The sequence below is a fragment of the Schistocerca cancellata genome, chromosome 2 (assembly GCF_023864275.1).
Source record: "Schistocerca cancellata isolate TAMUIC-IGC-003103 chromosome 2, iqSchCanc2.1, whole genome shotgun sequence".
In the NCBI taxonomy this organism is placed as follows: domain Eukaryota; kingdom Metazoa; phylum Arthropoda; class Insecta; order Orthoptera; family Acrididae; genus Schistocerca; species Schistocerca cancellata.
In genome coordinates, this window is record NC_064627.1 from 605,908,069 (window position 1) to 605,922,580 (window position 14,512).

Below are 14,512 nucleotides of genomic sequence, written 5' to 3' on the forward strand. Positions count from 1 at the left end.
GAAGGAACCAATCTATCACCATATTGATCTGATTCACGGAACTGTTCAACTGCACACAATCATTATGCCTCAAAACAAGAACAAAAAAGATTTGTTTAGTTCACTGCCAAAGTTCTATTTAACAGGTCATTTACAGTCCTGTAGGCATTATCTCTGTTAGTGCTATTTCCTCCTCCAAGCACTATAGTATCACATGATCTTAATTTCCAAAATCCTTCCACAGAGAAACTGATAGCCTCTACTACATGGTTAAGGTGTGCACTTACTCTGAAGAAGTTTGTGAGCTTCTTCGTGTGTCCTAAATTTTACTGCAACAACTAGTCCACACCTCTTATATACCTGCTATCTAACAGCAGAATTTTCCTCCTGTTTCCTATAAATAGGTTTCTATTAAACCACTATTCCATGTCTAAATCAGCTAGCAGGAGAAATCTTTTTGTTGGTGAAGTGAAACTGTCCAATGCTGTTTTGTTTTTGTGGTCTCTATATCTTGCTGCCACTTCCAATTTCTCATTACCCTTTTCCTCCAGTAACCTGTCCAGTAGCCTTCTAGCATTGTCAAGCTTTGCCTTAAGACACATAATTTTTTTCTCATGTTCAGCTATTTTCCTGTTGCATGCACAGACACTACAATACCATGGAAGAGTCTCACTTAATTCACCCTTTCCCATGTCACTGTATTTCTTCCAACAAAGCCATCCATCACAACAGATGCACTGCACTCCCAAACTAGCATTCCTACTACAGTTCAAACACTTCAATTCCACATGAAGAACTTCATCTTACCTGGTAGCAGCAGGCATAGGCAAATACCATCTTTTGGAACCAGAAGTCCCTTTTTACAGTGAATGAAAGAAGAGGTGACAATTTTAATGCTTTGTCTTAAGAGGGTGGGCAAAAATTTGGAAACACCACATATTTCCATGTGTAATACAGTGTAGGAAAGCTGCTTGCATCCAAAACAGCTTCAGTCATCTTAGAATGGATAAATGCAGGTCTTGTATGGTTTTCAAGGGAATCTTATGGTAATGATAATGGAGGTAGGTTGGTATCATGTGCCAATTTCCTGTTATGGACATTTGCACTACTGGTGAGTGGTTTTGGAATTCCAGCTTACCCTGCAGTTCCCTGCTCCTGGAGTTTCCTTCACACTGTTTTGGTGTTGACAGGATTTGTGAGTGCAACAGCCAGCTCTGCAGTGACTTTGGAGTTATCTCCTCTTATTTATTTGTCACAGTCTTTTTCATTGACCTTCTGTCATGATCACACACCACATACTTTTCTCCACATTGTGACTTAGTGGATGATGTTTTTCCATTTATCCTATATGCCGTATAAATCTTTGATATTGTGCATCTTGAAACACCACAAAGTTCAGTTACCTTGGTGATGGAAGCACCCACCATACGTACACCTATAACTTGCCAACATTTGAATTTACTTGGCTCTGCTATAGTGCACTCACAACAACACAGAACACTGTTCTGACCATATCTGACATTTGCAACATACTGAGGACATTCCACAGATGCCGTTCATGGTCAGATACAACTGCGCAACCTGCAGGCTCGGATAGCATCTGCATTTATGTTCAAGTACGCATTTCTCGTGGTGTTTCCATATTTTTGTTCAACCCCTGTATGTACTTTACAGGGAAAAGCAGAAAAAAGAAAATGTTTTTTCTTGACATTATGATCTTATTATGAGGGCAAGTTCTTACAAAGAACATTTTCATATTACATAGTAATCCATTATCATTTTATCTCACAACAATTAGATCTTAACACTCTAAGCGCCAAGCCCGTAAAATTTACGGGCCTGGGATCGCGCGAAAATCACCAAGCCCGTAAAATTTACGGGCCGCTACATTTAATTTCATTCAAAACACTGCAACGTTATTTCTACGGGTTTGGCCAGCGCTATACGTTTTTCAGATGTTTATTAACAAAATGCGTCCATAGATGTCACGGCAGCGCTGTAATTCATGTTAAAACTTATCTTTGCGTTCTCAGTCTGTATATCATTCAGTTGTTTGTCATCATGTTTCGGCGCGGTTTATCAGACGCAGAAATTGCGGATTTGATCAATCATAGCGACACTCTGGATAATGTAGAGAGTGATTCAGACGATTCTGAATGCAATGGTGTGTTTGAAGGTACGTATTTCCGAATTTTCCACGTAATTGTGCAGTACGCACATATCTGTTGAACATGTGTAAACGATGTATGTAGTTACACATAATGTGATATTCTTTTTAGAAGACGAGATTGATGACAGTTTGTCTTCAGATGAAGACGAGAATGATGTTGAAGGTGTTGCTTCAAATCCAGCAGCTGTGCCGTATCCGAAAGACAGTGAGTGGACTGCAGTTGACACCTACCGACCTCTGCCTGTCAACACGACACCCAGGCAGATACTAGTGGATATTGATGAGTCGAGTTCTGTACTGGATTGCAGTAAAGTGTTCCTTACTGACAGTGACGTAAATGAACTCAAGAGACAGACAAATTTGTATGCATCACAGACAATACAGAAGAAAAGAAGAGGAAATAATCTGAAGCCCCATTCAGTTTTGAGTTCGTGGAAGCCAGTGACTATAAGTGAGATGAGGCGTTTCTTGGGTATTATTTTCCACATGTGTGTTTCGAAAAAGCCCAAAATTGCGGACCATTGGAGCACTAATCCTGTTCTTAGTTGTAACTTTTGTCCCCATGTCATGAGCCGTTTGCGTTTCACTCAGATACTGTCATGCTTGCATCTTGTTGACAATTCAAATCAGAAAAAACCAGGCGAAGATGGATTTCATCCACTTTACAAAGTTTTGCCATATTATAATAATTTGAAGGAGCGATGTATCCAGGCATATCGTCCCTCAGAAAAAGTGACAATTGATGAAGGAATTTGCCCATTTCGAGGTCGTGTGAGTTTCCGTGTTTACATGCAAAATAAGCCTCATAAGTATGGACTGAAAGTATATGCTGTTGCTGAAGCCAGTAGTGGCTATGTTGTAAATTTTGAAGTTTATGCTGGTAAGCATATTGTTGACAATTCTTCGTCTGCGGTTATTTTGCGATTGTTGTCTGACAGCAGCTTGCTGAATAAAGGCCACACTGTGTATTTAGATCGATTTTATTCCAGTCCAGAGCTATTTCAGCAACTGGCAGAGAAAGGCACTGGAGCTGTTGGTACTGTGAACAAATCCAGGAAAGGATTGCCTAAAGATTTAGTATCTGCTAAGCTGAAAAAGGGCGAAATGTCTTTTCGGCGTAAAGATAATGTATTGGCAATGAAGTGGAAAGATAAGAGAGATGTGTATACATTGTCTACAAGGCATCAAGCAACATTTGGTACGCATACTAAGAGAAATGGGTCTGTAGTATTGAAACCACTTCAGGTACTTGATTACAACCTCAATAAAATTGGAGTGGATATTGGAGACCAACGCCTGCAGTACAATCCGTTCCAGCACAGAACTGTGAAATGGTGGCGAAAATTATATTTCCATTTGCTGCTTATGGGAGTATCAAATGCATTTTGGCTGTACAATGCAGTGCACAGGAAGAAAATTACAATAACAGACTTTATAACAGTGCTTGCAGTTCAGCTTGTTGAAGACGACACACTTGAATTCATTCCAAGAAATGAAGGAACTGTAGGTCGGCTAACAAAGAGACATTTTTTGCAGCACATACCTGCAACTACTAAGAAGTATGCTGCTCGTGTGTGTCACGTGTGCAGTTCCAGGAGCAAGAAACAGAGTGGCAAGGCTTCTCGCAAAGAGACACGATACGAATGTGAACAGTGTGGCGTTGCACTCTGCCTGGAACCTTGCTTTAAAATTTTCCACACTAAAAAACAATATGATTCTGTGTGAAATTTATATGTAATACTGTATACTATCAGAAACATGTAATGTAGTGCCACAATTTTGGTTAAAAATAAATCACAATTGTATTCCCTTATTCGTATGACTTTTTCTAAATTCTTAAAACATCTAAGTGATTTCTATAACTGTACCTTAAAGCTGTGCATTGTAAAGTAGTTTCTTTCACTCAGAATTAAAGTAGAAATGTGCAGCTTCAAGATGGTACCAAATTTGCCACAATCCAAACAGTAGATTTGATGCAGTAATTTTTTTAATATTGGTAAAATTGCCCGGTTTCTAGGGACGGGTGCATAAAATAGGCCTGGTACAGAGAGTGTTAAAAGCAAATGTTGCATGTAGACAAAAGAGTAGAAAAAACTGGAAGTTTTGTACAAAGAAAGAAGCTATACACTTTGTAAAATTGAGAGGAACATAATCATTTTCAAGCATTACACATGTTCTTCTTAATCAGGAAATTGATTCTGCATCATGGTGCAGGTTGTGTCCAGCTTTAATCTGAGCAATACTTGGACCCAAAGATTTTCGAAGTCTCTTCCACAGATTAATTTCTGTTTCACTACTCATGTCTTCAGGAACTGGCCATTCTAGGTAAGTTCGAGTATCCATTAGGTAACGTAGGTGTCTTGGCAACTTCTGTCGTTCAAGCCGCTCTAGTTCAATGAAAATCAAGAATTCACGGTCCTCAGCAAACACTTTATGGTTGGCCATTTCAAGTTCCCATTGGCACCACTGAAAAAATAGTGAAACAATTATAATGATTAGAATAACTATATATTATACTGATATTAAGAACTATTGATCACTAGGTGGCAGCAGACAAAAACAAACATAAAAGTTACACAGACACTAACTTTTGGAACAAGAAACTTCTTAGAATGAATTTTCACTCTACAGCGGAATGTGCGCTGATATGAAACTTCCTGGCAGATTAAAACTGTGTGCCAGACCGAGGCTCGAACTCGGGACCTTTGCCTTTCGCGGGCAAGTGGTCTACCGAGTGAACTACCCAAGCACGACTCACGCCCCGTCCTCACAGCTTTACATCGGCCAGTACCTCGTCTCCTACCTTCCAAACTTTACAGAAGCTCTCCTGCGAACCCTGCAGAACTAGCACTCCTGAAAGAAAGGATATTGCGGAGTCTCAGTCCGGCACACAGTTTTAATCTGCCAGGAAGTTTCATATCAGTGCACACTCCGCTGTAGAGTGAAAATTCATTCTAGAAACATCCCCCAGGCTGTGGCTAAGCCATGTCTCCGCAATATCCTTTCTTTCAGGAGTGCTAGTTCTGCAGCGTTCACAGGAGAGCTTCTGTAAAGTTTGGAAGGTAGGAGACGAGGTACTGGCCGATGTAAAGCTGTGAGGACAGGGCGTGAGTCGTGCTTGGGTAGCTCAGTCGGTAGAGCACTTGCCCGCGAAAGGCAAAGGTCCCGAGATCGAGTCTCGGTCCAGCACACAGTTTTAATCTGCCAGGAAGTTTCAAGAAACTCCTTTTCGTATTAACATGGAAGAAAGGGATCGAGGAAATGGGGCTAAGCAGGTAGGTCATCAAAGCTCCTGAAACCCATAGCAACCCGCTGAGATAATATGAATAAAGCTTGACATAGTATAATCTTTCCCTACTGTATTTCTATTGACCAGTACACCTCAGTGACAGTGCTACATTGCCCCATTTTCTTCGACAGTTTACTTTGTTTTGCAAAGGAAGACAATTTTGATTATTATCTTTTGTTAATTCTCATGTCTGCAGTCAACTGAAGAGCAGTAGTGTCAGCTATGTTTATGTAATGTCAGTTTAACTATTATGTAGGCCTACTTTAAGCAGATAATTTCTCATTTCTAGCAGAATTATACTGTTGCTCCCATTATTAGTAAGCACACAAAATAAAATCATATTACAAATCATTACTGGAGACTTTACAGAATATGGAACAAATACAAAGAATATGTCTGGGGAACCAAAATTATCATCAAGAATATCAGAAACTTGATCTCTGCAATAAAATATCAAAATATTTCAATAGGCTTAAATGTGACAAACTGATGAATCATAATTATTAAACTGAATGACACTAAGACTTCCAGATGAATTTATTCTACTCTTTTGTGGAGTATATGATATTCACATATCATACATACAATTACTTTAATGCACAGTTTTCTAGGAAAGAAAAAAATTATGTGCATGTGTTCACAATTTTCATTCTCCTCTTTTAGTATGATATTTGCTGGATACACAATCATTTTGACTAAATATGTTAACTAAGTCATATTAGGCACAGCAAAGACAGAGGTTGAATAGGTGTATAATTAGTCATAATTGATTCAGACTGGACAGCATATTCTGCAATTGATAAATTGTGATTGAAAAACTGGATGGTTGCAAACTGATGACACTTGCATTACAGGTATGGCCAAAGCTGTTCTTTTCTGAGATTGTATTTCTTAACTCACTAGCATGAATGGTGTTACACTCTGTCACAGACTGGGCAGTGACTTTGCCGTTTAGTTTATCAGAACTTTAATAACACTATACAGTAGAATGTAGCTGTCTACTGTACCACATTAAGCAAGGGTAGCAGATAAAATTGACATTGTGTTGGGTGGGAAATTTGAATAGCCAGAATCATTCCAAAGACACATGCAAATTTCATGAATCATATTTCACTTCCCTATATGTAGATATTGTATGAAACATCTGAGACTGTAAATTCCTGAAACTTGAAAAGAATTTCCTCATTTTATGTTATGATTAACATTTGTACAACACAATCCCACAGGCAAGCAAATGTTTTTAGAAAATGTGCAGTTCTTCTTTCATTAAAAAAAAAAAATCCATTCTAATATTAATCACAAACAGAGGAGCAGTATTTGAAGACCGATTATATAATCATCTTAAACGCTACTTTATTGAAAGGGATGGTACATCAATCCAGAGTTTCCTAAAAACTACAGCCCAGCATCTGAATTTTTCACTTGTCGTGTGCTCATTTCTTATTGAGTATCTCTGAACATTCATACTAATGTACTAATATTAATACGTATTTGTAAATAAGGTCACATTTGTAGTTTGTAGGGAATTTTTGTCTACTTATCTACATCACTTGTTGTTTACGAATGAATAGAGAGGGAATTATCAGTTTCTGTGTCACATACTGGTCTCCTGCGAATCCTCCTTACTGTTACAACTGTTTTCATGATGTATCATCTATCTGTAAATGATTACAACATCTGTAAACAAGTGGGAAATCTTGTATTCATGTCTGTAAATTAGGAGCAACATGAACACCATCATGCTTTCTTGAAATGTATCTCATAATATTCATTATTAGTTTCTGTCCAGAATGTCACACTAAACTTATCTGACAAGCAGCCAGTGATCCAATCGTACTGCATCAGATATCCCATAAATATGGTTTTTATACCTGTCTCGGATCTCTGATTTAACCTAATGTACGTATAACATAACATCTACATCCACAGCTCACAATTATGCTGTCTCCTTTACACAAAAAATTCTTGTTCTGCTGTAACTAGAAAAGCACATACTGAACATTTATGCTGTCCCATTGTAGTGTTTAGTGCAGAATGCATCAGTCACATATCTCAATGTCATCATTTATGGAAGTAATGGCAGAAATTATATTCATCAATTTTTTTTCAGTACACTACCTGGAAAATTCTTTAATGTTCTTTTAATGTACACAGTGGAATATCCAGGATGGAATTTAACAATATTATGAAAGGAAAGTTGCCACTCACCATGTAGTGGAGATGGTGAGTCGCAGATAGGCACAACAAAAGACTGTCACCAACAAGCTTTTGGCCAGCAAAGCCTTCATCGAAAATAGACAACAGACACACACATGCAGCATGCCCACACACACACACACACACACACACGCAAACGCAACTCTCACACACACATAACTGCAGTCTCTGGCAACTGAAGCCACACTGCCAGTGTGACTTCAGTTGCCAGAGACTGCAGTCATGCGTGTGAGTTGTATTTGCATGAATGTGTGTGTGTTTGTTGTCTATTTTCTATTTTTGATGAAGGCCTTGCTGGCCAAAAGCTTATTTGTTACAGTCTTCTTGTTGTGCCAATCTGCGACTCAGCATCTCCGCTACATGGTGAGTGACAACTTTCCTTTCATAATATTGTTTTAATATACACAGATATACAACATTCTTGTAAAGTCACTGTGATAAGAGGAGGTGGGAAAGAGCAGGTGAGAAAAGAGGCATGAGAGGTAGAGGGAGAGGGGGAGGGGAGGGAGGGATGGAGAGAGAGAGAGAGAGAGAGAGAGAGAGAGAGAGAATTCAAAGATAATTTGAATAATGCAGTATTTGCAACTTACTTGGCTATTTACAAAATTAGTTGTAAGGATTATGATCGTGTTCTTGCTTTGTTGCATAAAGCTTGCTATATTTCTTGAAATCACTGAACCTAGTATAAAGTCTCTTTCATGAAGACATAACATATATTTTTCTGGTCCATTCTCTAGTTGAGGCACTAACTTTTTGATAACCCAGTTTCTGTCCTTTCCACTGTGGATAGCAAGAAAACAAAATATAAACTATGACATATATACAAATATATGTTTAGAGTTATAACATATGGTAGCAAAAATGTAATAACTAAATGTGAACTGTAATCTGAGTTCAGTAAAAGACTTAACAAATTCATTTTAAATCACTGCATTACTTAAATTCTTATTGACAGAAAGGTGAGTGGTGATGGAGCAATGACTGTTCGTTACAAGGTAAGAAAACTAAATGGAATAAGTTGTGACAGTTACATTTGATTTAAAAAGTGTGATTGGGGAATGGTGAGTTACGCAGATTGCATTCTGTAAAATAATGAAATAGGGTTTACTTTACATGCTTCTCACTAATAAATTGAGAATATTCATTAATTTCTGGTGAACACTCACTAGTCAAATTTTATAGTGTAACCATACATACATTAGCAGACAAAATATCTTCTTTTGCTTACAGGCACCAGTAAAGATATACTACAAGATGCATTGTTCTGTTTAAATAGCAGTAGTGCAACTAATGCATTATTAGATATTGGGTTGTGTTTGGACTCTAATTATCAAGTTAATGATGATCTACATTTGAAATTGTTAATAAATCCTTGAACACTTAGAACACAATTTAAAAAATGATTTAAGCCTTGATGGTAAATATTTCAATCTGAGTGGCTTACAACCTACCCATAGTAGAACTACTCAGCTATAGCTAAAGGACCTCTGTGTTCAATATGTGTTTTGTTTAGACCTCCAGAACAGTGGGATCTACAAGGACAGTTCATCATTTCTCCTTGCCTTAAATTTTAAAAGTTTCATTAAGCTGCATAATCTCAAGCAAAAAGTAAATGGCATCATGATGAGTTGTATTCTTCAAAAACATTTGAACACGTCACAGACAAAAAGGGACTGAGTGTCCATGAATGCTTAAATACAGTATATCACAAGGAAGTTGAAGAAAAGAGTGTGAATCTTCACTCAGTTGTATCAATATTTTTATTTTGCACACAGCATGATTTTTCACTTCTTGGAAAAGTCAATGATGATTCTGTTTTCACAGATATACTGCTGTTTCAAGCTGACTCTGGAAATGAAATTTTGAAAAATCACTTAGAGGTGGGAGGTAAAACCTCCAGTACATACTCATCAAATTCAAATTGAACTGATTGAAACTTCTAGTGGTGTTCTAAGAAACAAAATAATAGAGTAGGCAAAGCACAATTCTATTTTTTCAGTTCTGCTGATGAGAATACTGACATAAGTGATACACAACAATTAGCAATTGGAGATTGATATCTGTGTTATGCTCAAGGTAACTCCAAGAGTTGAAAGCAAAAGCCATTTCAGGGACTGATTAATTCTTCTCGGGGTATCAGCCGAGTGGTGGCGTTGTCTTATCACAATGTTTCAATGAGTTTCGTATCCATCATCTTCTGGCAAAAAAGATGATGGGTACAAAACTCATTGAAACGTTGTGACAAGACAACACAACCACTTGGCTGATAACCCAAGAAGAATTCATCAGAGGAATATGCCAAGAAATATTGCAATCACATACATTTCAGGGACTATTATTAAGTTTTTAGAAGATAGTAACTTCAATTTAAACAAACTTGTTGGTCAAGGATACAACAGCTGTGCTGCAATGGCTGGTCTAAAACATTATTAGAGACAAATATCCCACAGCCCTAGTCTTCCACTGTGCAAGCCATATATTAAATGTCATCAATGAACTGAATTGAGAAATGCTGGTGGTACAACACTGAACATGGTACATTTTTTTTTTTTTTGCAAGTACACTGCGGCAACATAAAATCCCATACGTTCCTCCCTTCTGTGAAATAGTGGACAGCAAAGTACAAGAGTATCAGAAAATTTTCTGAGAAGCTTATTACTGTTATGAAAGCTCTAGAAGAACTTTTGCACAATGCATCAAGCCTGAAAATGTAAATCAAAGGATACATCTCTACACTACTGCAACAAGCCCAGCATATATTGTGATGCTCTTAGTGATTGCTGCCTATTTTGTCAAACTCAAACCCATGTGCAACCAATCATTATAAGTAAATATGAACGTAAAGACAATTCATAACCACCTAAATAAATTAACAGCTGTGTTCTGATTGCACCTTGATAACACCTTGAGAGAGTTCAGAATCATCTTCAGAAAGCTAAAAAAATTGTCAAGAACTGGATATTGAATTTAAACTCCTTAAGTGGTGGCAAGACCAACCTACAGATCAAATCAACCATCTGAAAATACAGAAGAATTCTACAGAATATTTGTCTTCACCTCATACTTAGACTGTAAATGATATATGTTGTTGTTGTCTTGTGGTCTTCAGTCCAGAGACTGGTTTGATGCAGCTCTCCATGCTACTCTGTGCTGTGCAAGCCTCTTCATCTCTGAGCCACTAGTGCAACCTACATCCTTCTGAATCTGCTTAGTGTATTCATCTCTTGCTCTCCCTCTACAACTTTTACTCTCCACACTTCCGTTCAATTCTAAATTGGCGATCTGTTGGTGCCTTAGAACGTGTCCTACCAACTGATTCCTTCTTCTAGTCAAGTTGTGCCACAAATTTCTCTTCTCTCCAATTCCATTCAATACCTCCTCATTATTTATATGATCTACCCATCTAATCTTCAGCATTCTCCTGTAGCACCACATTTCGAAAGCTTCTATTCTCTTCTTGTCCAAACTATTTATCTTTCATTTTTCACTTCCACACATGGCTACACTCCATACAGATACTTTCAGAAATGACTTCCTGACACGTAAATCTATATTTGATGTTAATAAATTTCTCTTCTTCAGAAATGCTTTCTTTGCCATTGCCAGTCTACATTTTATATCCTCTCTACTCTGACCATCATCAGTTATTTTGCTCCCAAAACTACATTCCATTATCCTCGTTTTGCTTTTGTTGATGTTTATCTTATATCTTCCTTTCAAGACACTGTCCATTCTGTTCAACTGCTCTTCCAGGTCATTTGCTATCTCTGACAGAATTACAATGTCATCAGCAAACCTCAAAGTTTTTATTTCTTCCCCATGGATTTTAATTCCTACTCCGAATTTTTCTTTTGTTTCCTTTACTGTTTGCTCAACACACAGACTGAATAATATCATGGATAGGCTACAATCATGTCTCACTCCCTTCCCAACCACTGCTTCCCTTTCATGCCCCTCGACTCTTAAAATTGCACTGGCACTGTACTTCATTTTATGCCACTTGATGTATGTAACATGGCAACTCTGACTCATTGAGAAGAACTGTCACCTTTCTCTCAGTTTTATCCATAGGATTGGCATCTATCTGTTGGAGTGTAACAACCTAATGCTAGTTGCTGGATTGAGCCATGAAGATGATTTACTTTCCAAGTGATCTGTAATCTTGATGCTGTCAGTGATAGCTTTTACCTTAACTATTTTCTTGTATACTCACCTTACTTAAAGTTTTTTTAAGCAGTTGACCTGCTATGCAGTGCCATCAATTCATGCCATACAAGTTTGCCATCTTTTGCTGAGGGTCAAGGGCTGGAAGAAAGCCTTGTAGTATTCAAGATGCTAAATGACATAACCACTCTTTAAATACATCTATATTTTATTGCTCCTATGTAACAATTCCCCCCCCCCCCCCCCCCCCCCCCCCCATGAACCATGGACCTTGCCGTTGGTGGGGAGACTTGCGTGCCTCAGCGATACAGATAGCCGTACCGTAGGTACAACCACAACGGAGGGGTATCTGTTGAGAGGCCAGACAAACATGTGGTTCCTGAAGAGGGGCAGCAGCCTTTTCAGTAGTTGCAAGGGCAACAGTCTGGATGATTGACTGATCTGGCCTTGTAACAATAACCAAAATGGCCTTGCTGTGCTGGTACTGCGAACGGCTGAAAGCAAGGGGAAACTACGGCCGTAATTTTTCCCGAGGGCATGCAGCTTTACTGTATGATTAAATGATGATGGCGTCCTCTTGGGTAAAATATTCCGGAGGTAAAATAGCCCCCCATTCGGATCTCCGGGCGGGAAGTACTCAAGAGGATGTCGTTATCAGGAGAAAGAAAACTGGCGTTCTACGGATCGGAGCGTGGAGTGTCAGATCCCTTAATCGGGCAGGTAGGTTAGAAAATTTAAAAAGGGAAATGGATAGGTTAAAGTTAGATATAGTGGGAATTAGTGAAGTTCGGTGGCAGGAGGAACAAGACTTCTGGTCAGGTGACTACAGGGTTATAAACACAAAGTCAAATAGGGGTAATGCAGGAGTAGGTTTAATAATGAATAGAAAAATAGGAGTGCGGGTAAGCTACTACAAACAGCATAGTGAACGCATTATTGTGGCCAAGATAGATATGAAGCCCACTCCTACTACAGTAGTACAAGTTTATATGCCAACTAGCTCTGCAGATGATGAAGAAATTGAAGAAATGTATGATGAAATAAAAGAAATTATTCAGATAGTGAAGGGAGACGAAAATTTAATAGTCATGGGTGACTGGAATTCGAGTGTAGGAAAAGGGAGAGAAGGAAACGTAGTAGGTGAATATGGATTGGGGCTAAGAAATGAAAGAGGGAGCCGCCTGGTAGAATTTTGCACAGAGCACAACTTAATCATAGCTAACACTTGGTTTAAGAATCATGATAGAAGGTTGTATACATGGAAGAACCCTGGAGATACTAAAAGGTATCAGATAGATTATATAATGGTAAGACAGAGATTTAGGAACCAAGTTTTAAATTGTAAGACATTTCCAGGGGCAGATGTGGACTCTGACCACAATCTATTGGTAATGACCTGTAGATTAAAACTGAAGAAACTGCAAAAAGGTGGGAATTTAAGGAGATGGGACCTGGATAAACTGAAAGAACCAGAGGTTGTACAGAGTTTCAGGGTGAGCATAAGGGAACAATTGACAGGAATGGGGGAAAGAAATACAGTAGAAGAAGAATGGGTAGCTTTGAGGGATGAAGTAGTGAAGGCAGCAGAGGATCAAGTTGGTAAAAAGACGAGGGCTAGTAGAAATCCTTGGGTAACAGAAGAAATATTGAATTTAATTGATGAAAGGAGAAAATATAAAAATGCAGTAAGTGAAGCAGGCAAAAAGGAATACAAACGTCTCAAAAATGAGATCGACAGGAAGTGCAAAATGGCTAAGCAGGGATGGCTAGAGGACAAATGTAAGGATGTAGAGGCTTATCTCACTAGGGGTAAGATAGATACTGCCTACAGGAAAATTAAAGAGACCTTTGGAGATAAGAGAACCACTTGTATGAACATCAAGAGCTCAGATGGAAACCCAGTTCTAAGCAAAGAAGGGAAAGCAGAAAGGTGGAAGGAGTATATAGAGGGTCTATACAAGGGCGATGAACTTGAGGACAATATTATGGAAATGGAAGAGGATGTAGATGAAGATGAAATGGGAGATACGATACTGCGTGAAGAGTTTGACAGATCACTGAAAGACCTGAGTCGAAACAAGGCCCTCGGAGTAGACAACATTCCATTGGAACTACTGACGGCCTTGGGAGAGCCAGTCCTGACAAAACTCTACCATCTGGTGAGCAAGATGTATGAAACAGGCGAAATACCATCAGACTTCAAGAAGAATATAATAATTCCAATCCCAAAGAAAGCAGGTGTTGACAGATGTGAAAATTACCGAACAATCAGTTTAATAAGCCACAGCTGCAAAATACTAACACGAATTCTTTACAGATGAATGGAAAAACTGGTAGAATCCAACCTCGGGGAAGATCAGTTTGGATTCCGTAGAAATGTTGGAACACATGAGGCAATACTGACCTTACGACTTATCTTAGAAGAAAGATTAAGGAAAGGCAAACCTATGTTTCTAGCATTTGTAGACTTAGAGAAAGCTTTTGATAATGTTGACTGGAATACTCTCTTTCAAATTCTAAAGGTGGCAGGGGTAAAATACAGGGAGCGAAAGGCTATTTACAATTTGTACAGAAACCAGATTGCAGTTATAAGAGTCGAGGGACATGAAAGGGAAGCAGTGGTTAAGAAGGGAGTAAGACAGGGTTGTAGCCTCTCCCCGATGTTATTCAATCTGTATATTGAGCAAGCAGTA

The 14,512-nt window shown here is 38.5% G+C and overlaps 1 protein-coding gene across 2 annotated transcripts in view; it reads right to left on the bottom strand.

The window, feature by feature from the left end:
* Positions 1-4,208: 4,208 nt before the first annotated feature.
* The window catches only part of LOC126162259 (toll-like receptor 2 type-2), a 209,952-nt gene continuing 199,648 nt past the window's right edge, over positions 4,209-14,512 (bottom strand). For both annotated transcript variants that reach the window (XM_049918650.1, XM_049918651.1), the window contains 2 exons: positions 8,246-8,435; positions 4,209-4,615 (listed from right to left, as the gene is read on the bottom strand). In XM_049918650.1, coding sequence (XP_049774607.1) covers positions 4,334-4,615; positions 8,246-8,435 — 472 coding nt within the window. In that variant the 3' untranslated portion in view covers positions 4,209-4,333. The remainder of the gene's footprint in view (positions 4,616-8,245; positions 8,436-14,512) is intronic.